This window comes from Vicugna pacos, unplaced genomic scaffold (genome assembly GCF_048564905.1).
Source record: "Vicugna pacos unplaced genomic scaffold, VicPac4 scaffold_21, whole genome shotgun sequence".
NCBI lineage: Eukaryota > Metazoa > Chordata > Mammalia > Artiodactyla > Camelidae > Vicugna > Vicugna pacos.
The window spans coordinates 15,713,242-15,737,016 of NW_027328742.1; the positions used below are offsets into that span (position 1 = coordinate 15,713,242).

General features: G+C 42.2%; 1 protein-coding gene and 1 long non-coding RNA gene across 2 annotated transcripts in view; one reads left to right on the top strand and one right to left on the bottom strand.

The window, feature by feature from the left end:
* LOC140694494 (netrin-1-like) overlaps window positions 1-21,705 on the top strand; it is a 171,952-nt gene extending 150,247 nt beyond the window's left edge. Inside the window, 2 exon segments of the mRNA XM_072957719.1 lie at window positions 8,751-8,917; window positions 21,440-21,705. Of these exon segments, the coding sequence (XP_072813820.1) occupies window positions 8,751-8,917; window positions 21,440-21,461 (189 nt within the window). The 3' untranslated portion in view covers window positions 21,462-21,705.
* The window catches only part of LOC140694495 (uncharacterized), a 39,784-nt gene that overhangs the window by 4,437 nt on the left and 11,572 nt on the right, over window positions 1-23,775 (bottom strand). Inside the window, exons 2-3 of the long non-coding RNA XR_012070124.1 lie at window positions 8,727-8,901; window positions 8,455-8,552 (exon numbers count right to left, since the gene is read on the bottom strand). This is a non-coding gene — a long non-coding RNA (uncharacterized lncRNA). The remainder of the gene's footprint in view (window positions 1-8,454; window positions 8,553-8,726; window positions 8,902-23,775) is intronic.

A 23,775-nucleotide genomic window follows, 5' to 3' on the forward strand; every position in this document is an offset into this window, starting at 1 on the left:
ATCTAACAGTTGTATGTGAGTGTGCTGAAACTCCAAGCTCAAGTCACTTAAACACGTATGAGGCCCAGGGTCCAGGCTGTGGTGCTCCAGACATGGACGGGAGGATGAAAAGCCTGACTACAGCCTCCGACAGGATCAGTCCAGCCATGTAGCACAATGGACACGGACACGATCATGCACCATCAAGACAAGAATCAAGTGCAATTCATGCCTAGACAGGAGAGCAGATAATCTCTAAAAAGTGGAGGGGTCCCTGCCAAGGCTTGGCAAGAGTCCTTCCAGGCAGAAAAGCAGAGAAAGATACTTCAGGCGAAGGAGACTAGGGTTGGTGGCTGGGTGCGAGGCCTAATGAAGCACAGGTGGAGGGCTCCAGGGTCATCTGTCAGTAGCTGTTCCCCTTCAGCAGCTAAGAGGCATAACTAAAAAGGCAGGTGGGGTGACATTAATGATCATGGGGAAAACTGGGAGGAGGAAACTGAGGTCAGGAGATCACCACCAAAGGCAATTTATTTTAGAGGAACAAAAATAATTCAAAAAGCACTTGGAAATTCTACCTCCCATGAATGAAAAGAACACAATATAAGTTTCACTCCAGCATTGAATACAGAAAAACAGACTGCCCACTCTCAGAAATGGATTGAATTTTCTAATTCATCAGGGATTATTTAGATAATAGGAAAACAAATAAATCTGAACAATCTCTCTAGAATAGCTGTTACTCCATCCTGTTATGTAGGGAGAATGTAATTTAGGAAAAAGTAAACTCCCTCTATCTGTAGACTTATAAACAGGAAGCACAAAGGGGTGCCTTTGCAGACATGAACCCGCATGCATAAATGCAAAGCCTATTGACCAAAATCCTTTCTTGTCTCCTAAGCTTAAAAAAAAAAAAATTCTTCAAGGCAGTGGTGAGCTGAAAGGGCTCAGATACAAAACGTTCACTTCATCAGCCTTCTAGTAGATAAAAGTGCGCCATGCATAATAGAAAAGATAACGTTTCCTATGGAAATCTATTTTGAGATGCAACAATTTAAAGGCAACTGAGAGCTCAAAACCAAGTTCAACCAAAGAGAAACAGAGCCCAAGCAAATGTACAGAAATGGACAAAGACATTGGAGAAGGAGGGGATGTGTGCTCTACCGATACTCCAGATCAGCAAATTCATCCTGAATTCAAGCCAGTGATGTGCCATGAGGTCACTCAAGGAATCAGGCAGAAACCATATCAAAGGCAGGTGTGAGATGTGGAAGGGGTGACCCTGTGAACCTTGCTGCAATGAGGCAGGATGCCCTTGCGGGCTTTCTGCACAGGCTGGCTAGCTCACATGAATCTGTTTAGAAGGATATCAGCCAGCAGCTGTGCCACACGGGCTACAGCCCGAGCTGAGTCACATCTAGTAACGGTTCTGAGTTCATCCTCAGACGACATGACCAGAAGGATCTGAGAATCAATGGTGGAGACGTATCTGAATGAGTATTCCATTTCATTCCTTGGCAGTAAACATTCAGCTTTGTACAACATAAATATTGACAAAGATACACACAGGCACCCTATTTGAAAGCCTGACTGCATAATTGCATCTAATGGAGAAAAGCGGGCTCCGTGTCGGTATGCTAGGTCATTGTTTGGCTCGGTAACCGATGCTTCTGAGACCCAAAGCATATTCTAGTATAACCGACAGCACAGAAATCTCCACTGATGACTTACTCATTTCAGGGTATTCATAAAATAACCCCAGTTTGCCCATGGGATACAGACGGTTGTCCCATTCCCATCGTGGGGTGGTCTGTTCTGCTTCTGGAACTGTGGCACCATTAGATTAATGACCCAGCTGTCAAACAGATCAAATTATAAGGCAGGATATTATCAGACCAAGGTCATTAAAGTATTACTGACATTTCAAGCTGAACACATCATCTTCCCAAGAATTTAATTTCTTGTTTTCAGGATTAATTTGTTTTTATTGCTGCCTCCCTACCCTCAAAAATTGTGAAAACTAGTCCTGACCACGTACCTTGGGTTTACCAAAATTGTAACGACTACTGCTACTTTATCTCCTACCTCCTTTTCAGGTGGGCATTTTAGGTTTTAGAAGATGCCTTCCCTCAGTTGTCTTTTTTACCCCCATTTCTCTGCTATTATCCACCATGGCCTTTCCAGTCTGAAAATCTCACAGAAAATAAGTAAAAGACAGAAATACAGGGTCTGTGAGCCGGTGATAAGTGCTGCGGAGGAAAATAAAGGAGGGTGAGGAATGTGTGCTAGGGAGGAGTGGGGATGGGGCAGTGACCTTTGAATAAGGCAAAGAAGGAAACAAAGGGGTGGGCAGAGGAGGGGCAGAGGGAACAGTGATTACAGGCCTGGAGGTCTCTCACGCTGGAAAGACAGCATGGAGACTGGTGTGGGCCAAAGTGAATAGGAAATAAGTGGTGGTTTTGGGGGTGGAGCCTTAGAGGCTGCCATGAGGATGTGGGCATTTTTCCCTCTGAAGGAATTGCGGAGCCATGGAGGGTCACCGAGCAAAAAAGTGATACTCTAACGTTGGATAGAACAGGTCCAAGACCCTAATTTAAGCTGAACAAATCAAGGGCCAGAGAAGTGGCATGCCACCTCAAATTCAGTGCAGAGCTTGAAAGAAACACAGCCTCGACTCGCAGCCCAGTGCTCTGCCCCCTTCCGGATGCTGTCCCACAGAGCTGTCTCTAACGTTATGTTTTTTCCTCACTCAGAGGCTTGTGGGGCAACTGAATGCTTTCCCCTTTTTCAAGTGGCAATTTGTCCTGAAAGGAAATCAGAGTTGGCAGTGAAACAAGGTATGGACCTGTAGCCTACAGAGCTGTTGTCCCTGAAAGCAACAGCTGGCGCGTGGTTAACTCGTGGAGTTCAGCAGAAGAGACAGAGCAACAACAGACAACTTAGCGTCTGGCTGAGCTTTGACTGACTGCACTGCACGTTTGGATGGATTTCAAATTTGGACAGTGAGGCGGCTTCACACGAAAGGCAGGTGTATACATCATACATGCCCACACGTCTGTATGCATACACACGTAGACACACACAAAGCATATGATGTGACTTGTAAAGAGCTGCCTCTTCTTGGTTTCCCACGGCCTCTAATCTCAGCATTAAGCTTTCACTGGCCATGCTCCCAGGTTTGCTACGAGATTTCTTTGCAATGGAACATGCCCTTCGCTTCACAAACTTTCCCCACTTCTTTCAATGACATGAGGGGAAGAGCAGGGAGCACTGGGAAGTGCTGGGGATATGGACTCGAGATACCCCTGAATCTGAATCAACACTTCATGTCTTATTTTTTATTTAACTTTATTTACATTCAAAATGCAACTGTTGCAGATCTCAGAAGATGATTTACACTCACTGCTATGGCAGAATGTTGCGGTTAGTAGACCCACCACTGGATCCTCTTATTCAACACATTCTTCCAATAATTCAGATATTACTGTATCACAAATGCCCATTTCTATATTTTGATATCTGCTTTCCAGTATAATTATCTTCCTTCTTTATTCTCTAAATCTTATGATTTTAAAACATATTTCTGAGAAGTGTTCCACAGGCACTTTACATATGATAATTTGATAAAGAGATCCTGGAGATCAAAACCACATTTAAATCCTGAGATAAACTCAACTGTGTCATATACATGTCTAGGTTTAGTCTGCTTACTTTGTTACTTTGTTTAGTAATTTTTGTTTCAAACAACAAGATCCTTCTGTATAGCACAGGGAACTACACTCAATAACTTTTAATAGCCTATAGTGGAAAAGTATATGACAAGGAATATATATATACATATATATATATGAATCACTATGCTGTACAGCAAGAATTAACACAATATTGTAAACCAACTATACTTTCAACAAAAAAAGTTGAAATAAAATTGAGAGATGAAACTTCAACTGCCCAGGCTGCTGTCAGGATGAAATGATTCAAAGCAGGCCAGGTATCAGCAACCACCCTGACACAGCAAAACCCCATGTGGGGTCTTCCTTTTGAGCAGCACAGGCTAACCGGCTGTGGTCACCTGTAAATAGGGTTGAAGTCACTTAGACCCTTGGCTTGGGATCACCGTGGCCACAGGTTTGGTGTCACTACAGCTCCTACGAGAATGATGGGGCCAGCCTGCTGCTGAAGCCGCTCCCCAGGCCGCAGCCCAGAGCACTGCAGGCAGGTCTGAGGTCCGGCCGGGGGCGCGCAGCTCCACAGCCACTCGGAGCCCTGCGGTGCGGGTGGCGCTGGGACCACGCTCGTCCATCACCCTCCCTAGCACCCAGACTCGGGATTCTTCTGGGGGAATTTTTCTCTGCCTCATACTTCCTGTCTCAGCCTCTTGTGGAATCCGGTCCATGCCACAGGGAAGCAGGGCTTTTACCCTCCGGGACCCAAATCCATCACGGTATGGATCCAGGGTGAAACTTCCATGTTAAATCACCTGGCGCTCCCTTCTTGTGCTGAAATGCCCTCCCCTGTCGATGGCATTAGGTCGTATTAGAAGTCCCGACTTGCTTGTCCTTAGCTAAGACTCTGAGCCTCTTGCTCAGTCTTCCTGAGTGGAACCACTCATCTGTGGCAGAAAAGCTTGGGCTCTCATCTACCTATCATTGTCCACGGTCTTTTGGGTTTTCTGTTGGTTTAAGGTTCTCGTGCAGGGATATCAATTTGCACATGAGAAGCACCTGTAGACATTTAAAAAAATACAGACACTGGATCCTCCCCCCTCTCCAGCCAAGGCTGGAAGCTTTCTTCCTCTAGCAGGGGTTACACAATCATTTCCTTGGGAACTGACCACACATATTGGCATAATCATAGTAAATTGCCCTTTACACTGTGCTTGCCACGTGGCATTTTCTACTTCATGTTGTCTTTTTACCTTCATTATCACATTTAATCCCTGAATTATAGATTATCACCATTTCTGTTGAGGACACTCCTACTTGCTAATCTTGAATACAAGTATCTTTGATTCTCTTAATCTATTTCATTCCTGAGTTTCCTGTTCCTGAATTTAAAGAGTGAATTATGGACACATGTATTTAAGATTCTCTTATTATATTTCTCTGACTCATCTTCTAACCAAATCATATCTGGAGAAGAGAGATTTTCTCTTTTAAACATTTGCTTTTTCTTATTATATAGTAGTGCATACACACAGTGGAAAATGTAGAAAACATATAAAGTAAGAAAATTACAGCCATACATTATCTAAACACCAAAGGACAATGCTATGTCATTTTGGGCATTTAACTATTTTTCTTAATATTTTATCATAAAATTTCCCTAGGAAAGTTGCTTAACCCTGGAATTGTACTAGCCTTTTGTCCAGTACAGAATAACATTCCCAGAAATGACCCCAACATCAAAATAGTATGTGAGGCTGGGAAGGCCACAGGGCACTCAGCTTATTCTCTGAGTCCTACAAAGAATGCTGTTAATTCACTGATGTTACGCATTCGATGCCTGTGAGTCACTCACTCACTCAGCTGGCTTGGACTGAGACCTACGTTATACCAGGTGCCGATCCAAGTGCTGGGGAGACCCCAGAGGGAGCCTGGATCACGGCATCACTCTCCTTCTTCATTTACTCCCAGATTCCTACTCAAGAAACCCACATGGGATTGGGGGGGTGGAGGCAGGTGAGATATAGTGAAATTCATTTCATTATGTTCCTTTAGACATATTTGAATAGCATGAAAATAGTCGCTAATTTTGATAAGTTTTCTTTTCCCTTCCTATGTATTTTTGAGGATGGGTATAGCTTTGGTGCAGCAAGAGTAATTGATAGATCTTTGGTATGTTAGGATTTTATATGAAAAATTAAGAATGAAACTGCACTTAAACAAAGAGAAGAGGCAGTGAGGAAAACACAAGCCACCCTCGAACTTGGCTACAATTCAGAATTCCTGGTTTTCAAAAAAGGGAATCATAATTCAAAATAAATTCCCTAAATATTTTAGCCCATAGTAGAAATACATGGAGGAAAAGTTCAGCTCACTGGAACCTAGAAAAATGTGCTTACTTAAGCGAAGGTATAAACAGACCACAGATACTATAATGCATCCTTTACTTTAAACTAGTTCATGTGAGCAAGTTTCATTTCACATGAATTGCTCAGTACCAGTTTAGGAAATATATCCTTCTTGATTGGTAAAAATAGCTCACGGATAACCAGATTCAACAAAATTTAGTGTTAAATAATTTACTTATTTCCTTCAGGAAATGCTTTTGAGTAATCTGAGTTAAGTATTTCCTCTATCTGATCTATTTCTTTTCACAGAGAAAAGTAGTATTATTTGCACATGAGCTACTTTTACTCCTCTGGAAATATCTGACTGTGAGCTCAGGGTAAGTGTTGTCTACTGCACAGTAGGGAAAAAAAAGATTCATTTCACAGCGAAGATCAGAATCTTGTTTTTTTTGAGGGGCGTGGTGAGCTGGGGGACAAGGGAAATGCCTTTGTTTCGAGACAGACCCCAGTAATCCATACTGAAGCTGAAAGATGAAGCCCTTGTGAAGAAATGTGGAAGGACACACTGACACCCAAAGATCTTCACTCGGCAAAAACAGAAAGAAAGAAAGAAAAAATAATTTAACTGCCCTATAAAGAGAATGGACAGAAACTTGGTAATAAGGGCGAGAGAATGAAGGTTAGGGAAGGGAGGAGAAACAATGAAGGGGAACTTGGATGCGGTGGGCAGAAGAGCAGGTTTCTGGAGCCTACAATGAAGGATGATAAGAAAAAAAGTAAAGTTTAAAAAAGTTACAAAGTTTAAAATAGTTTAAAAATTAAAAAACGAAGTTAAAAAATTAATTTTTTTATAGTGGCATGGAAGATTTTAAAATGATGGAGGTTTTTTATTTCAAAATTCAAGTTGTTTGAGTTTCTGCCCCATGCTCCAAACAACAGTAAGGCCTGCTTGTGTAAGTGGTTTTGGGGGACACCACAGAGAGGGGCGAGCTCTGCAGTTACGTTGGCCAGGAGCAGAATGCTGGTGTGGAAGGCAAGACAGAAGAGAGATCAACAGTTTCATGAAAACAGAAACTCAAAGCCAGAAATAATCTTAAAAAGGTTAGTGTGGTAGGCAGAAAAATATTCCCCCCCCCAATATGTCTATGTCCTTATCCCCAGAACATAGGAAGAGGTCAGATTCCCTGGCAAAGGGGGCCTATGGTTGCAGATGTGGCTAAGGTTGCTAACCAGTCGACTCTAAGAGAGACCAGCTGGATTATAGATGTGGGCCCAGTGTAATCACCAGGGTCATTAAAGGAGGAAGAAGGAGGCAGAAGAGGGGAGAGAGGAGAGGAGATCTGACCACAGGATCAGAGTCAGAGGCACACAACAATGCTGACCTTGAGATTGAAAAAAGAAGTCACAGGCCAAGAGATGCAGGTGGCCTCTGGAAGCCAGAAAAGTCAAAGATACAGGTTCCCCTGAGACCTTCAGAAACAGTCGTGCCAACACTTTGACTTCAGCAGGCTTCTGCGTTCAAGAAAACTACAAGGTTAAATTTGTGTTGTTTACTGGAGACTTTTCCTTTTTTCTTCCTACTACCATGACGTTTGGGGATACTAGTTACAACAGCAACAGAAAGCGAATACAGTAAGCTCCTTGAAATGTTCAGAAATTGCAGATAACACTGGACTGTCCACTTTGATGTGGGATTGGGCTTATGTGAAAATCAAAAGGACAGTGTGACCTTGGCTAACATCTGCTTTTCTCATTTTTAGGAAGAGAACAGTAAGTCAAAATCTCTGTAGTTATTATTTTAGACAAGTGTTTCTTAAAACGTTATGTAACCCTGTGCCTTAGGAACCCAAGAGAGACTCTGTTCTTAGAAGAACATGGATTCAGAGAGATAGGGTCTTACATCTGAGTCCCACAGTGGTCTCTTATTGGCAATGAGAGCTTGGGCAAATCAGTTACCCTCTTTAAGCCACAGGATCTTCATTTGCAAAAGGAAGATAAGAATAAGGATTGTTTGGGTGATTAAATTGTACACACACACACACGCACACATACATATATGTACAATATTTAATAAAGTGACTAGCACATACTAGGCACTCAACAAATTTCTGTTATGGATTTTTAAATGCATATATAAAAGGAGGAGAAATTTGCAGGAAGTTGTGGGAAAACTTAGTTCATGGCCCCAAAAAGGGCCATCTCTCAATGGGCTCTGATCAGTCAGTCCCCAGTGGTGGGCTAATAAGCAGAGACTATAGCACTTGAGGATTTATGTTAAACATAAAAAGGAAGGTATTTAAACATAATTATTAAACAGCAGGTACGTTTATACTGTTGGCTGGATCATCTTATCTGGAGAGCTTTAATAAGCAGAGAGTCTCCCCTGTTCTAGAGATGGCCACGCAGGAAAATGACGTGGGTGGGTGGGCCGTTCTCACCCCAAGAACACATGACTGAGTACTTACGGAAGCAACACCTCTTGTATGTTATTCCAGATGGACTGTCCTCCCATGATTATTGTCAGCTGTGTCATCAGTTCAAGGAGACAGCCACTTGGGTCACACTGGAATATTAGAAAGAAAATCTCATTTAAATTTTAGATAGCTCTAACATGAAATAAAGTCATTATTTTATGCCTAAAAAAATCAAAGGATCAGAGAGTAAAGACACTCTTCATTGGGCAACTAAGAAATCCTGAAACAGGTTAGACTGTCAGAACACAAAGCTGTATTCACACCTCTTCATTTCTGTATTTTTACAGCCAATACACCAGATCTCACGGATAAGTCACAAATCTGCCCTTAAAGAATGTGATGTAGAAACACGAGGAGTAGTAGTTGACAAACTGAAACAAGAACACCTTCATGGCTGGGTTATTCTCATAGTCAGTCTGGTCCTTGGGAGCTCTGCAGCTAGAATAAAGAAAAGGTAAGTCTGTAAATCTGTGAACGGCTTTGAAACCCTAATCAAAGCCACGGACACATGAGTTAACACGCTAAATATGTATGTATGTATATATATATATATATATATATATATGTATATATGTATATATATGTATAAATATGTATGTGTATATATATACGCAATTCACACTGTTTTATATCAGCTGTTTTGAATTTCTTAACTTATCCACTATGTTATTTCCAACTGTACACAATGTTGTAAGAGTTTCTCCCACTAAGAACGCAATATCCCACAAGGCAAAAAAAAAAAAAAAAGTCACCCGTTCCTTAAAATTTATAAGGACAACAGTATCCAATGGTCAAGAACTGTCCTCTGTCAGGTGTAATTTGAAAGAAAGCTACTTCTAAACATCCTGCTAAATAATATTCTCTTGTCTCCCTGAACGGCAGTAAGGTAGGACTATTGAAGAAGACAAACAAAACATGGGGCAACTTGCTAGAAGCATTTGGGGAACATAAAACGGGTCATCCTCCTAGTTCAGAATTTGAATTGGTCATTGTATTTTCAGAAGATGACCACTGAGCAGACCACTGGGAGAACCACCCAGCCACATGCAACGTGTGGGAAGCACTTAACTTAGGTCGCTAAGCCGCTGGGTGGGATACAAGCCAGAGAGAAGAAACATTTATTATAGAAGCCGCAGCTGATGAGAATGGAGCTACACTAACAGGAACAGCATGGGGGGAAGACACATAAAACTGTCCTCTCCGTAACGCACAAGCAAATCTGCCACTGGAACCACGACACTCTTCCACATACTTGCAATACAGAGACTATTTACTTTCAAAAATAGGGTACATTATCTAATGTAATTGAAATTATTATTAAGCACTGACATATTTACACAGAGCTTGGACATTCTAAAGCTTCCTTTGTCCCTTTTACTAATGCAAAACTGGAGCTAATTCACTTCTCATATAGGCTAGAGGAAATACGTTTACACTTGAAGATTACTAAAGACTGTAATGTACTGGAATTGAAGTGCCTAAAAGATAGTCTCTGTTTTGACCTGGTTCTAAAACTGGTGTAGAAATGGCCTCAGCTGCAGGAGGAGCTTACCAGAGTCAGTCATCATGATTGCCACTTTCTCAAATATGGCATTCAGTGTCACCATGATGATAAAACTGATGAGGGAAGCAGTGATGGGCGTGGCCCACCTGCAAAGTCAGGTACTTTTGGATTGGGTCTGTTCCATTCAGGTTCTTGGGAGGTTTTGCAGAAAATACAATGAACACTGAAAGTCCGTAGACAATGATCCCAATAACTGAAGGAATGGTCAACAGGACCTGACAACCCAAAAACCCAGCAGCATGAGACTCACTAATGATCGTATTTTTACACAGAAAACTTGCCCCCAACCCAGCTTAAACAGAAAACATGCATGTGTTGTAAACCTCACATAAACGTGAGATGTGATACAAATCACACGTAAATGCATAAGAGACGTGAATATCAGGCATGTTAAATTTTAGGGGAGGAGGAATGAAAGATGTCAAAAAGAATGAGTGCATCCACTAATGTAACACGCTGAAAGCAGGAGCAGCTGTGTGCAGGGCGTAGGGAATATATGGGAACTACACTTTCTGTGAATTTTTCTGTAAACCGAAAACTGCACTAAAGAATGAAGCCTGTTAAGTATATTTTAATGGGTGAAAATGGGGTAACTGGTGGCATGTTCTTTTGGAGGGAAGTCTGTGATAGCAGAACCAATGAAAGTATCCCTTCTATATCTGTAGAATTACTTAGGTTATGAACTAGTTGTAACCCATGAAGGGGATATGCTTCCTTTCAAGGGAGAACCTATCACTGATTCAGGGGTCAGCAGGTGCTAGCTGTCGTCTTCATTCTGAATAGAACCAGTGAAGCTGTGGACATGCCCTGAGGGAAACAGTGGAAGTGACAGCAGGTCTCTGCTGATGAAAGCTTCACACGCTTTTCATACTTCTTGAGATCTTAAAATGGCAGGTATTCCTACTCCCTGCATTTGCACAAGATTCATGTCCCTGATCCACTGTAGATCTGACTGCGTGGACCCAAGGGCAGCGGGGGTGTCTGAAGCATTATTTGCACGTGGCTGATAGGGTTTCAGTTCCTCACTAGGCAGGTTATTTCTGGCCACTGAAGAATGCATATTAAAGATCCCATTTTTAAACTGTTTTCCTTCCATCTACCTTCTTGGTCATAGTCCAGAAGCATGTACTCAGTGTCCCTGGCTGCTCCTGCTGGCTGCCCCAGAGAGAAAGGTACAAAGAATGTGAATTTCAGGACTAAGTGAACCACATCATGTTATTTATAGTAACAGTGGGCCGCTGGCTTGCACCTGCAGGGGAGAGCAGAGGGAGTGTTTACAAGCCCCTCCTGGAGCCACACTCATGCATCTGGATCCCAGCTCCGAAGCTAGCTGTGGGGCCTTGTGCAAATTTCTTAACCTCAAGGGGCTTCAATCTCCTCACCCATATAATGGGGGTATAATAATAACAATTTATAAGACTATTGTGATGAGTCAATTATTTACTAATTGTGAAAACAATTGGAACATTAACCACAGGCATGTGAAAAACTCTACCTAAGTATTAGCTATGAATATGGTGACCAAAGTCTTAAAAAGGTGTTTTTCTTAGTTTTTAAGCCATCAGTTTGTAGAGAAAGCATTTTATTTTCTCCTCTACTCTCTTTCATCATCCTTTTCTTCACAGTTAAGTCTTCATGCTTGTGAAAGGAATAACTTTTTGGTGTGTGTGTGATTAAATGTGAAAATTAGTTAAGACTGAGAAAAATGTATTATAGAAGGTATATTAAGCCTTCCTCTCTTGTACAGCACATATAGGCCATTTAAATAGTATGCATTTTTTAAAAGTCTGCATAATAGATTTTTAATTATGTATTAAGTAAACATAATAGTTAAGATTCCTTAAATGCTTACTATTGCTTCAGCACACATCTATTTTTCAAAATCCTCACAATCACCCTGTGGGGAAGGTAATATTATATCTCTTTTACAGATGAGGAAATAGGGCCACGTGGAGATGACGCAATTTGCCCCAAATGAAGCAACTTTAAGTGAAAGTACTGAAATACTCAGAAAGCCCAAAGACACACTAACTGTATATCACTGTCCCCTACATGGTCTGTAAAATCAATTCTAATTCATTTCAGAACTTTTACAAACTTGACACATTTCCATTATTCTCTGAAACACTTAATGGGTTCAATATTTCTTAAGAAACAGGAAAGCTTTCCGTTCTCCTTCCTCAAGTTTCTTCTTATTTATCATCTTTTCTGATCATAAATTTAACATTTGCTCATTAAAGAAAATTTGAAAGTACTCAGTAGTGGACAGAACTGCTGTCCTGGATCTGTCCCCAGTCTTAGAAGAGGACCCAGAACTTGCTTTAGGATAAGTAACCTCCATTTTGTTTTTAGTCCTGTGATTTAAGCTCGATTGACCCACTCTTTCTGAAGCACCAGAAGTAGATCTCAGTTGGTTTAAGACAAATAATACCCCTCATTCTATTGGCCTCACACATGATTGGAGAATTGGCAAATAACCCAGGAAGAGCCACTATTATGTGAGGAGATACGTGCTGGTGTCCATGTGAATCATAAGCTTCCTCTATCAAGAGAGGAAGCTGCCAAAAGAGACCTGTCTTGGTTTGGATGGATGATCTGGGATGTTGAGTGCCCAGAAGCATCATGCTGAGACATCTTTAGATACAGAATGAAGACAGGACAAAAGCAGCCCTTGACATCATCTGGGCTAGGGTATCTCTCCTTGACTGAAGCCAGAGCTCAGACCTGAGGTTTTCATTTACAGGAACCAATAAATCCCATGCATCCCCATTTTTTGGTTGTTGTTTAAACACATTGGAGATTGATTTTGTCACCTACAATCAAAAGACTCCAACTCTGAAAATGAATAAAAAATAATATAAGACTAATGCTTCTACCTATAGACATAATTCCTTCAGAACGGTGCATTGTTTGTATATTACAAATCATTTTATATATTAATTTTATTCTCAAATCTATCATAAGCATAACACTTTGACATGTCATAAAATATTTTCATTGACACACTTTTCGTGGCTGCATACTATTCTACTTTGTGAAGTGTTGGAAGAATATTTTGGCTGAGATTTTATATATATATAAAAGTATGTCTGTGACTTGCATCCATACTGAATTTTCCCTGCCATTTTGAAATAATTCCTGATTAAAAGTTTTTCAAAGCTGAATTAGTGGATTAAAACATATGAATATTTTTGACTCTTGATATCAACTGCCAGACTGCTTTCTAAGAAGGCTTGAGGAGTACACCAGAAGTTAACACAGCATTGTAAATCAACCATACTTCACAAAAAATTATCCAGTAACCTAGGCATGGGATTGGTGATCACTGTCATTTCATCCTCATAAACAGAGCTGTTTCACTTGAGAGGTGGAAAACTATTTCATTTTGATGTGCACTGAGTGAATTACCATTGAAGTGTGACATCTATTTTTTCCTTTGTGAATGTGTGTTCATCTTCTCTGCCTTCTATGCTCCTGAGATTTTTTTGATGTTACCTTTGAAGTGATCTGAACTCTCTATGTATTGAAGGAATTAGCCCCTTGTCGGATTTGTAAACAAATATCCTCTGGTGTTTTGTTTAAAATTAGGATGCTTCTGATGCATGGAAATCTTTGTATACTTTCCTCTGAAACTTACTGTTCATCTAGAGGTTGTATACTCATCCATATTTATTTCTAGTTTTTTTTTCTAATTGTGTTACTTTTTAAATGTTTCTGGAATTTATCACAATATATGGTTCACTGTATGATTTCAATCTTTTCTTTTCCCCCCAAGTAGCTAAAAAGCGTTCCATTCACAGAATAACCTTTATTTATCTCCCTGATTTGTAATGTCTTCCATCTCTTATATTAAATTATTATTGATATCAGAGCCCATATCTGGACTTCCTGCCCTATTTTCTAATCTGGCTATTCTTGAACTAGTAAAACTCTCATTATCTTATTAATTATTATATTACTAATATGATTTTATTCACAATAAATCCAAATGAATTTTATAACTTCTGATATTTTGGAGATATGATCTTTTAATCTAGAATCATGTGATTAAAGCACCTTTTGTATCTTTCAGTAGTTTCTACTTTTATTTTTTGACAGTTCCTACTATCATTTTGTTAGGCTATTCTTAGATATTTTACCTTGGTTGTTACTGTTGGAAAATTTTAGAAACCTTAATGCCTCCATCTGGTCTCTTAATCAGACCCTGGAGTATCCTAAACCACTGATCTGATTTGAACAAATGAGGTGAAAAGAATTGGGGGAAGCACTGTGTGCAGAAGAGACTGTGGAACCTCCAGAGTGGCGCCCTGCGTTGGCTCAGATGTTCTCTGGAAAAAGTTTTCTCTATGAGACTACATAGTTCCCAGCTTGACTTTCAGTTTTCTCAGCATTTCACATTAGATTTTAAAAGTCTGTGGCAGGTTCTTACACAGAAAAGAGCACTTGCACAAAGGTTTATATGTATACACTTTCTCCGGGTGGTAAATGGAACACGCTCTTCTTCCCAATTAAAAAAGCATGTTCAGTCAATCAAGGGATTACACCAATGAAATGATATTTCTCCTAACTGGTCACTAAATCCTAAACATAATATAAAAAAATAATAATTTTCAGACATAGCCTCCTTATTTGTAAATGCATGGGATTTTTCCTGTTTTTTTTCTTTTCTTTTCTGTTAACGATGTCAAACACACAACAAAATATGTACAGTGTTCGTTTAAATACTATTTTTTGAAAATGCACATGTGAAAAGTAAACTGTTTCCCTGCCATGGTCTGAGCACCTGACGAGGCCAAGATTTAAAGCTCTATTCCTTAGCTTGCCTTTGATTTCAGAAGTGACGGTAGTGACAGCTTAGAGTCTGTGCAGGACAGAAAGTATTACAGGTGTCTGCAGCTAACTGGTCTCCACTGTGTGTTTCTTCGTTGAGGTTTATGTGTTAATTAGCTACAACTATGAAGTTGTAGAGTTTCTGTTTTAGAGTTTATATTTAGAATTTTTTAAGAGATGAAATCAGTAAGACTCAAGATTTACCTGGATTATAAAACCAGATATAGAATAATAATAGCTGTAACTAAGTACATGGCCCTTCCTCTGAGCCAGGAAGCCTTCCAAGGAGATTCTGTACATTACTTTGACCCGTCCTTACCACTGTCATGTAGAAGCAACTCTCTTATTCTTATTTTATAGGAAACTATGGCACAGAGAAGTTAAGTTGTCCAAGATCACTCAGGAAGCAAGCTGCTGTGTTCAAATATGAATTTAGGCAACTTCATTCCCAAGATCTCACTACCACAACTCTGGCCTCTCTAAACAATGGAGCATGCTTTCACAAGTAAAGCAAAATACTTCAAATAAAAAACTAAAAAAAAAAAAATAATAAGGAAAATTTTTAAATAAGGAAGAACGATAAAGTTAAATGAGTCTTCATCTTCAATTTTTCAACAAGCATGTTCCAATGAAAATTTAAACTTATTAGCTGGCAATTTTAAATTTAAACTTGGCAGTTTAAATGACCAAAAACTTTTCTTCAGTATTTTTTGTATGCTGCCAATATGGTAAGTTTTTGTTTTTCAGGACTCAAAAGCATTATGAACATCTAATTTTGTCTAAGATTCAGCTTTCATCTCTGAATGTACAGTCTTTCACCAACATATGCTTTACCCCCATCTTCAGTTGTAAACAAAGGGAACTATTCATAATGGGGATTATTAGAAGCTTATTACATTGTAAAAGACAAATGTCACTTTCTATTAGTAGCTGAACCTCATTTTTTTCCATTTATAAAAAGAGGAGTTTGACCTGCTCCCTCCAGACTTTTTCAGTGCCAACATTCTGTAGATCTGTGATTCAATTTATTAAATCTATATTTGGAGACATTTTCAGATGCTCCTAGTAAAGGCATTTTTTTCCCAAGAGTTATTCATGCTCACAACATACTGTCCTGCTGCTGCTGACTGCAAGCACCAGCAGCTCTGAATTATCTCAGCTGATGGAAAGAAGCAATAATACAGATGACTCAGAAATCATCTTTTCATAGCTCTGGAATGTTGATACAAAGATATATAGTTTTAATTTTTTAATTTTGCAGCAGGAGTGGCAGCAATAAATTTACATTTCCAATTATGTAAAATGCCTTGCTCAAACACTGCTCAAACACTGATGGCACCTCAACAAATGTTTCCCTGCTTCTTCTACCCTTTCTCTGACTTTAGGATGAGAGCCATGCTTCTTTGTGCACATCCCAACAGGAAGGGGGAGCAGTGACCGGGACTTAGTTCAAGACAAAGGGGCACCTAGTCTACGATGAAAACGAGGCCGCAATAATGAAGGCGCATGTGAAAAAATGGGAGTCAACTATAAAAATTTGTAGAAGGAAAGACAAATCCCTCTGTCTCTTCTGTCCAAAGGACCTGAGGGTGGGGAAGGGGATGAGAATGCTTTAGTAGCCCCTGCATTTCTATTTTCCACCACCCCAGTCACACAAACTTAAAATAATATTCTTAAATACGAAAAACTGCCATTTTCCTCAATCATCGGTAGGGTAATTTTTACAAATCATCATTCTGTTTTAAGACTCGTAACTTCAAATAGTAGACAAAAACAACATGAAATGTTAATTGAAAATGTCGCTTCAGGGGAAATCCCCTAAGCCCTTCTTCCCACCAGACTATTACCCCTAGGCCCCAACTCTAGAGAAATTGCAGAATAACCACTGTTCCCTCCACCATTGTATCTGAGTCTCTACAATGCTCTGAGAATAAAGAGGAAAAAGACACAGTCCCTGCTTCCGGGAGCTCCTAGGAGCACAGGACTCATTGTAAAGTGATGGCTGAGGAGGCGTGTTAAGAGGGCTTGGATAACAGTCAGCAGAGGGTGCTCGGGGCAGAGAGCCAGAACTGTAGCCAAGGCTCTCACAGAGGAGAGAACCACTGTGGTGATTTCTGAGATGCCCTAGAAGCGATCTGGGGAAGGTATAATGTTAAGGCCATTTCTCCCTGGGGAGCTGTGCATGCAAAGGAGGGAGGCCAAACAAAGCCAGGTCCCTTCTAGGAACTGCAAATAGTCTAGAAGCGAGCACAGGGTGTGGGAGGCAGGTGAGGCAACCAGGTGGAGAGATCACAAGTGCACATCACAAAGGACTCTGTGTGCCTCCAAGGTAGAGGAGACAAGCAAAGTGATCTAGAAAGAGACAAGATAGAGGCAGGGAGGACTATTGGCAGGTTCATGTGGAGGCCTGCTGAGGCCCTGCCTGGAGGAGAGAGAAGAAAGCATTTCAGCAGGTGGACGGATTGGCCACAGGTGTGATGGAAGGGCAGGAAGAGGTCAAAGATGCCGGCCAGCTTTCTGGCTTTGGCAGTGTCTAAATTATAGTGCCATTCCATGAAATAAGAAGAGCAGGAAGAGGGGCAAGTCATGAGAGGAGACAACTGATTCAGTTCTGGCTGGGTGCCTGTGGGCTCCAGGAGAGATGTGCAGTAGGCAAATAAGAGTCTAGAAATCGGGAGAAAGTTCTAGGCTGAGCCAAGTAGTTTTCTTGTTTCAAGAGGCTAATGTGTGTGAGTGGACAAGCTCACAAGAGGTGTATAGGGATAGCTCTCACCCTCCTGCATATGGGAAGCATCTGGGAGCCTTTAAAAAATAGTGCACCACAGCCTGGAGTGGGGCCTTTGTACTCTTTATTGTTTTTTAAATACTTTTGGGGGGGGGATAGTTAGCTTTATTTATTTTAATGGAGGTACTGGGAATTGAACCCAGGACCTCTTGCATTTAAGCACGTGTTACACCGCTGAGCTGAACCGTCCCCACCTTTTTTTGTTTTTAGACATTAGCTCTACCATGCAGTCAGGGTTGAGAATCAACCTGTACAGAGCAGAGATCCTTGGGGGTAGAGAACAAGGAGAAGCTGCCCAGAGCCCTGCAGACCCCACCAGGGGCAGCCGGAGATGCAGGGGGCCTCGGACGGGCTGCAAGGAACTCAACACTCCCCAATGGCGAAGACGACAAACATGTTTCAAGCTCCCAATTCCCAGCAGTGTTTGTTCTGACTTTACTAGATTTCCAGTAATACTGAGCGAGAATAGAAATTATCTGGACACAGGGATCAAATTCAAATCCTAAATATGACCAAACTTAGCTGCGTGATTACTGATTAAAAATTACTCGTCTGCCACGTGTAAAACGGGGGACCTAGCACAGTGCTCGTGGGCTGCTGTGAGCGTAATGAAATGACATCTATAAAGGCGCTCCTGACTCTCAGAGGTAATTGCTACTATTGTCCCCATTTGGGACACCAGGAAACAGAGGCACAGAAAGCTTCAAACATTTGCCCAAGATGAGGGTTGAGGTCAGGAATCAAGCCAATGACTTCTTGGATCCAGAGCCCAGGATCTTCTTACGAACAACACGGCACTGCCCAGGCTCCCTGCTTCAAAACCAGCCTCCCTTTGGCTCAGTTCCATGGCACCTGCACTGCACAGATGTCCTCACTGCCTGCCTGCCCTCCCGGTGTCTGACCCCAGCACTCCTCCCTCTGTCCCACACAGCGCTTCCTTGGGCACACCATCGCTCACGAGGCCATTGCTGTGGCTACTCGGATGTTTACACGGAAACGCAGGTGGCAGCCCAGCTTTTTGCTATACATGCTGCTGTCAGTGGAGGCAAAGAGCTCACAGTTGGTGGGGGAGGCCACTTGTGGTCTCCTCCTTGGCTGGAGAGCTGGATGAAATCCAGTTTCCCTTTGCAACTTAGACATCCAGCATGAGAGATATGTAAGGCCATCTGGCCTCTCAACATAGAAATGATGCCCCCGCAGTCGTTCTTAACATTGTAATCTCCTGGCTCCACCAGGGAGCACAGGCCATGGCCTGTTGTCCACCAAGTTTTGTTTCCTTGCACAACAGCTACAATGGGGTGAGTTAACACCGGACCAGAAAATCTACAAAGCCCTCGTGTACTATTTCCTGACACTTGCAGGTCACCCAAATACCCCAGATCCTCCAAGTAAACAACTAGTAAGAGGAACTGAGCTGGCTCATCTGTCAGACCCCTGATGGCAGGACTGATTTGGCCTCTCCTGCTCTCGGGATGATCCGTTCTCCTTCTGTGTGCCCTTCCCCGAGTGAAAGGGACTGTTCTTTGTTTATGGGCTAGGGAGTATTTATGGCTGTCTGACCAGAACCTTCAAAAGTAGAGCTCTTGGTGAGAGTGGAAGCATGGCACCCACGTCTCATGAGCTCAGCTACTCAACAGCCTCATCTAGCCAAGACTGTGGCCAACACCAGGGGTCCATGCTGTTGAGTGTTGGGTCTGGAGAGCAATGCCTTCGCCACTGAGAAGCTGCCCCACCACTTGTGACCTTGTCCCCATCGAGGGGGAGGTGACGCATCCATGGGATGAAAGCCGCGAGGGCACTAGGTGACTGTGGACCAAGCTGTGACTGGCTGGTCCTGCCCCCCCATGTGACCCATGTTATCCTCAAGTGCAGAAAATCCCCAAAAAGACCCTTGCTTGAGTGAATGGGTCACCTATAAGCCAACTGTTCTTGAGCCGCCTAAGAAGCAACACAGTATATACAGTGAGCCACCCACTCACTGAAGTCCCCAAGGCTCACAGCTCCCTAATGTGACACCAGGTACCCCCAGCAAACAGAAGACCCTTACTTTATAATTGACTTGAGAATTCTACTGCCAACACTGCCTTCCACCTTCCACTTATGAAGTTCTTTCCACTCTGTCCCCTGCTCTGCAATTGTGCAATCAGTCCTGAGCTCCTTCATGAGACAGGAGGGAAGGGGGCTGGGCATAGCCATTAAAAGGATGGCACAGCCATTAGCACCGAGACGGTGGAAAAGTCAACTCCCAGTAGATCTTGAGCTTCAATACACACTCACTGAAATACAGCAGGATGCTAAAAGGCACTCCCACAGGTGCCAGGACAGGTTCAAGGCTGACCATGAAAGGTCAAAGGGTGAGTGGTGGCCCAATTCCTGGGAATCCCAACACCTTCCCCAAAGCGGTTGGAATAATCCTCACACTTATTAGCATATGAAAATCCTGAGTGCCTAAAAACTAACAACCACACCTCGTGGCTGCTCTCTCTGCTGAGGGAGACAGCCCACACTATGTCAGAGGAGTGTGTAACTATTTTTACTTTAAACTGGAGCACCCAACCCCCATGCCTCATGGCCTTTCTCTTGCCTTCTGAAACAGCCCACTCTGTCTGTGGAGTATATATCTCTCTGAATAAATCTACATTTACTGAATTGTGGCTCTCTCTTGGATTCGTTCCTGTGCAAACCAAGGACCCACACATCACGAGGTGCATCTCAGGGACCCAAATAAGACCTGGGATACGGCCATCCTCTCCCCCACATTTTCCTGTATCATACATTCCTTCCCAAAGGATCTCACCTTGTGCACTCCAAAGTAGACGGCACTCATGTGTCCTGACGTGGATCTGCTTCTGCGTTTATCATTTCTTATGTCCACTAGAACGTCATCTTCATGAGGACAGGGATTTGGTTCTGTTCACAACGGAAGCACCAGCACATGACAGGTGCTGGAGAAGTATTAGCTGAATGAATGAGCTGTGGGAAGTCCTGGGAATTCAACCTGGAACTCCTAGCCACTTGGGCCCCAGCTGACTCCAGTTGCTTCCTGCTACTCATGGCTGACCTCTTGCCACCACTCTCTGCTCTGCCATCACCTGAGCCTGGATGAGCTGAGATGAGTACACACCACGGAGAGCATGGTGAATGGTTCACGTTGTTGCAAAACACTCGCCCTCTGACTGCCAGGGGTTACTTAGGATGGACAAACTGAAGGGAGCACCACGTGCACCGCCCTACCCTACAACTCACTTGAAGCACCAGGACTGCACACAGGGGAAACGCTGGCCCTTTCCAACCTAAGGAGAGGGACTATGGGTGAGAAGAGGGTCTCTGTCAACTAACAGTCTCTTTACAAGCCCAGTCTTAGAAAAGCTCTTTAAAGACACTTTTGGTATCTTCCTTGTGTTTCTGTAATCCCTCTAGATTTTGTCATTTTAATCTATGCATCAGAAATACAGATGCTCTTGAAATCTCTATTGATTTTCAATGAAGAAAATCCTCAATTTCCTTCTCTGCTAAGAAAATTACTGCACTATATATTAAAAAAAGCAGCTTCCTTTCATGAGTTTGTATCTTCAAACACCTAATTTCACAAGAATCAGTGAAGCAGGACATGAAAATCTCGCTGTGCTTTATCACCTACTGGTGGGCAGGAATGAAATGAATGAGTACTGATCTCATGAGACGGGAAGGCTGGGGCTGTCTTATTCCTGCTACAGATGGAAGGGTCCATATCTGTGAGGGGGAGGAAGGACCAAGGATGAGAAATCAACATTTTCTAACCCATTTCTCTTTTTCAGAGTCCCAGACAAAACAGTGTGATTGTATCAACAAAACAAGAACATCTGCACCCTTTTGAAAGCACGCTACAACTTTACTACTACACACGGCACTCTGTCATTGACCTAAAGGCTGATGGCAGCCAAGAAATTTGCAGGGATCTTATTCTGTGCTCATCCGTTTTTGTCTTTGGAACCTCAGGAAGTTTGCCTCCTCTCCCTGAGTGTCATTTTCCTCATCCTTCATATGGGAGTGTAACAGTCATTCATCTGCTCAGTGTCTATTTGACAACAGGAGATGCCTTATGAAAACAATAACAAAAAAAGAAAAACAGCAATTCTGATCTGTGCTGTCTTCCTCCTCCTCCCTGAACTTGAACTTACAGGCTAAAATGGCATCTTTCACTAAATCCCGAATTTATGGAGCAGTTCTGATAAGGAAGTCACAGGACTGCCGTGTAACTGAGAAATGACCCGGTGAAAAAGAATGAGTTGCCAGCAAATCCTCAAAACCCGTAAGGGTACAAACCCTGGGAGCTAAAGCCATGGGTGGGAGTTCCTTAGTTCCCCATTTCACAAAGCCGAGAACTTTGCAGGGCCCATGAAAGACACAGATAGCCCAGTACAACCACACCATGTTTTGGAGTACACCGGGGCCACATCGCTGCTGACCTGCACTTCTGTGTGTCCCAGAGCAAGAGCCCTGGACGGGGGTGACTGTGTTTGAGGCTGGACAAGAACTTCCTGTTCTGTCTCTTTTGCTCTCTCTCTTCCTGCAATAAAACAACTGGTAGGACTCTGGTGGGGAGCACTGCACCCACATTCTCTGGCAAACCACACACCAGGCTGCTCTAGCTGATCTGAGAGAGGACTATATATACTCCAAAGTCAGGCAGAAGGCTGCCTGTGGCCTTGGGAATCCAAACCAGCTTGTCCTGTTAATCAGGATATTACACATCTAAAGAAAGTGTGCACCAGATGAAGACGATGCCTTAGACAACATCGGTGGTTATGTCCAGCAGTGTCTAAGGACAAGTCCTGCTCTGGTAGATGGGAGCATTTTGGTTGCTTTAAGAGTTTGCTACTGAAGGGCTGGGACATTTCATTGGGACTTGAAACTCCAGACCTCTTTACTCACATAGGCAGACAAGTTAGGTGAGCCAGCTCAGCCTTTATTCCAACTTCCTAAACAAAAGGCTATGAGGTTGAAAATATATTTCTCAGACTCTTCTGCAACAAGGCTTCCAGATGTGGCTTTAAAAATGCCCATCAGAGATTGAGATTTGCAAATATTAACTACTATATATAAAAATAGCTAAAAGAACTAAATTTCTTCTGTATAGCACAGGGAACAATATTTAATATCTTGTAATAAACTTCAGTGAAAATTATATGAAAAGGAATTCATACATATATATGTGAATATGAAGGACTGGAACATTGTGTTGTACATCAGAAATTGACACATTGTAACTGACTATACTTCAATTAAAAAATATATATATATAATGCCCATCAGCAGCATCTGAGTGTGACTGAAAGCAGAAACCCAGATGAATGGAGGCAGAGGTGGTTGGAGGAGCTACGTTATTTTGCTGGGGTGGATGCAGCCGGCATGGCAGAGATCTAGAAGGAATGCTCACAATAGCCACTCACTGATCTGCAAGTGAGTTAGGTTAACAGCTTCCTGAAATCCTCCCCACCCCTCCTGATGAGCCAGGTGTCTGGTGTTTTTCTGGAAATCACTAGGCGCAGCCTGGAACTCAAAGGTAAAAATTAAAAACTGCAGTCAGGCAGCGAAGAGACTGGCAGGACGCGTTGGACAAAAGTATGTCAGAATCAACAAGGAATGGGGAGGGGATAGAACGTGTGCTGAGGATCCTGACTTCAGGGGTGGATTGTCTATGTTGAGGACTCTGAGTCAGTATGAGTAGATGGATTGATGTGGACTAAAATGGTGGCCATTGTTCAGATAAGTGTGTGATTTGGAGTATATTTATTTGAGGAGGGTTTTTTTTTCCCCTTCAAAATTGATCATTTCTAGGGAGCAGAAGAATACTCTGCCACACAACATCTAAGTGCATAAGAGATGCTACGGTATGATGGTGGTATGAAAAATTTCAGTACTGCAGTTTCAAGCTTTCCTTAATGAGGTGCACAGCAGTAGGTACTTAAAATAAGGTACTTATAATAAAGACATCATCATATGTACATATCCTTAAAGATACACATATGGTGCTATTAAGTGGGTCTGAAATGTGTTCTGCATTCTAAAATCTGATGAAATAAAATCAGTAGCTCAATATGCCTGTCGGCTCTAAAAACATGATGTAGCTCATGATCACAGAAAGCAAGAT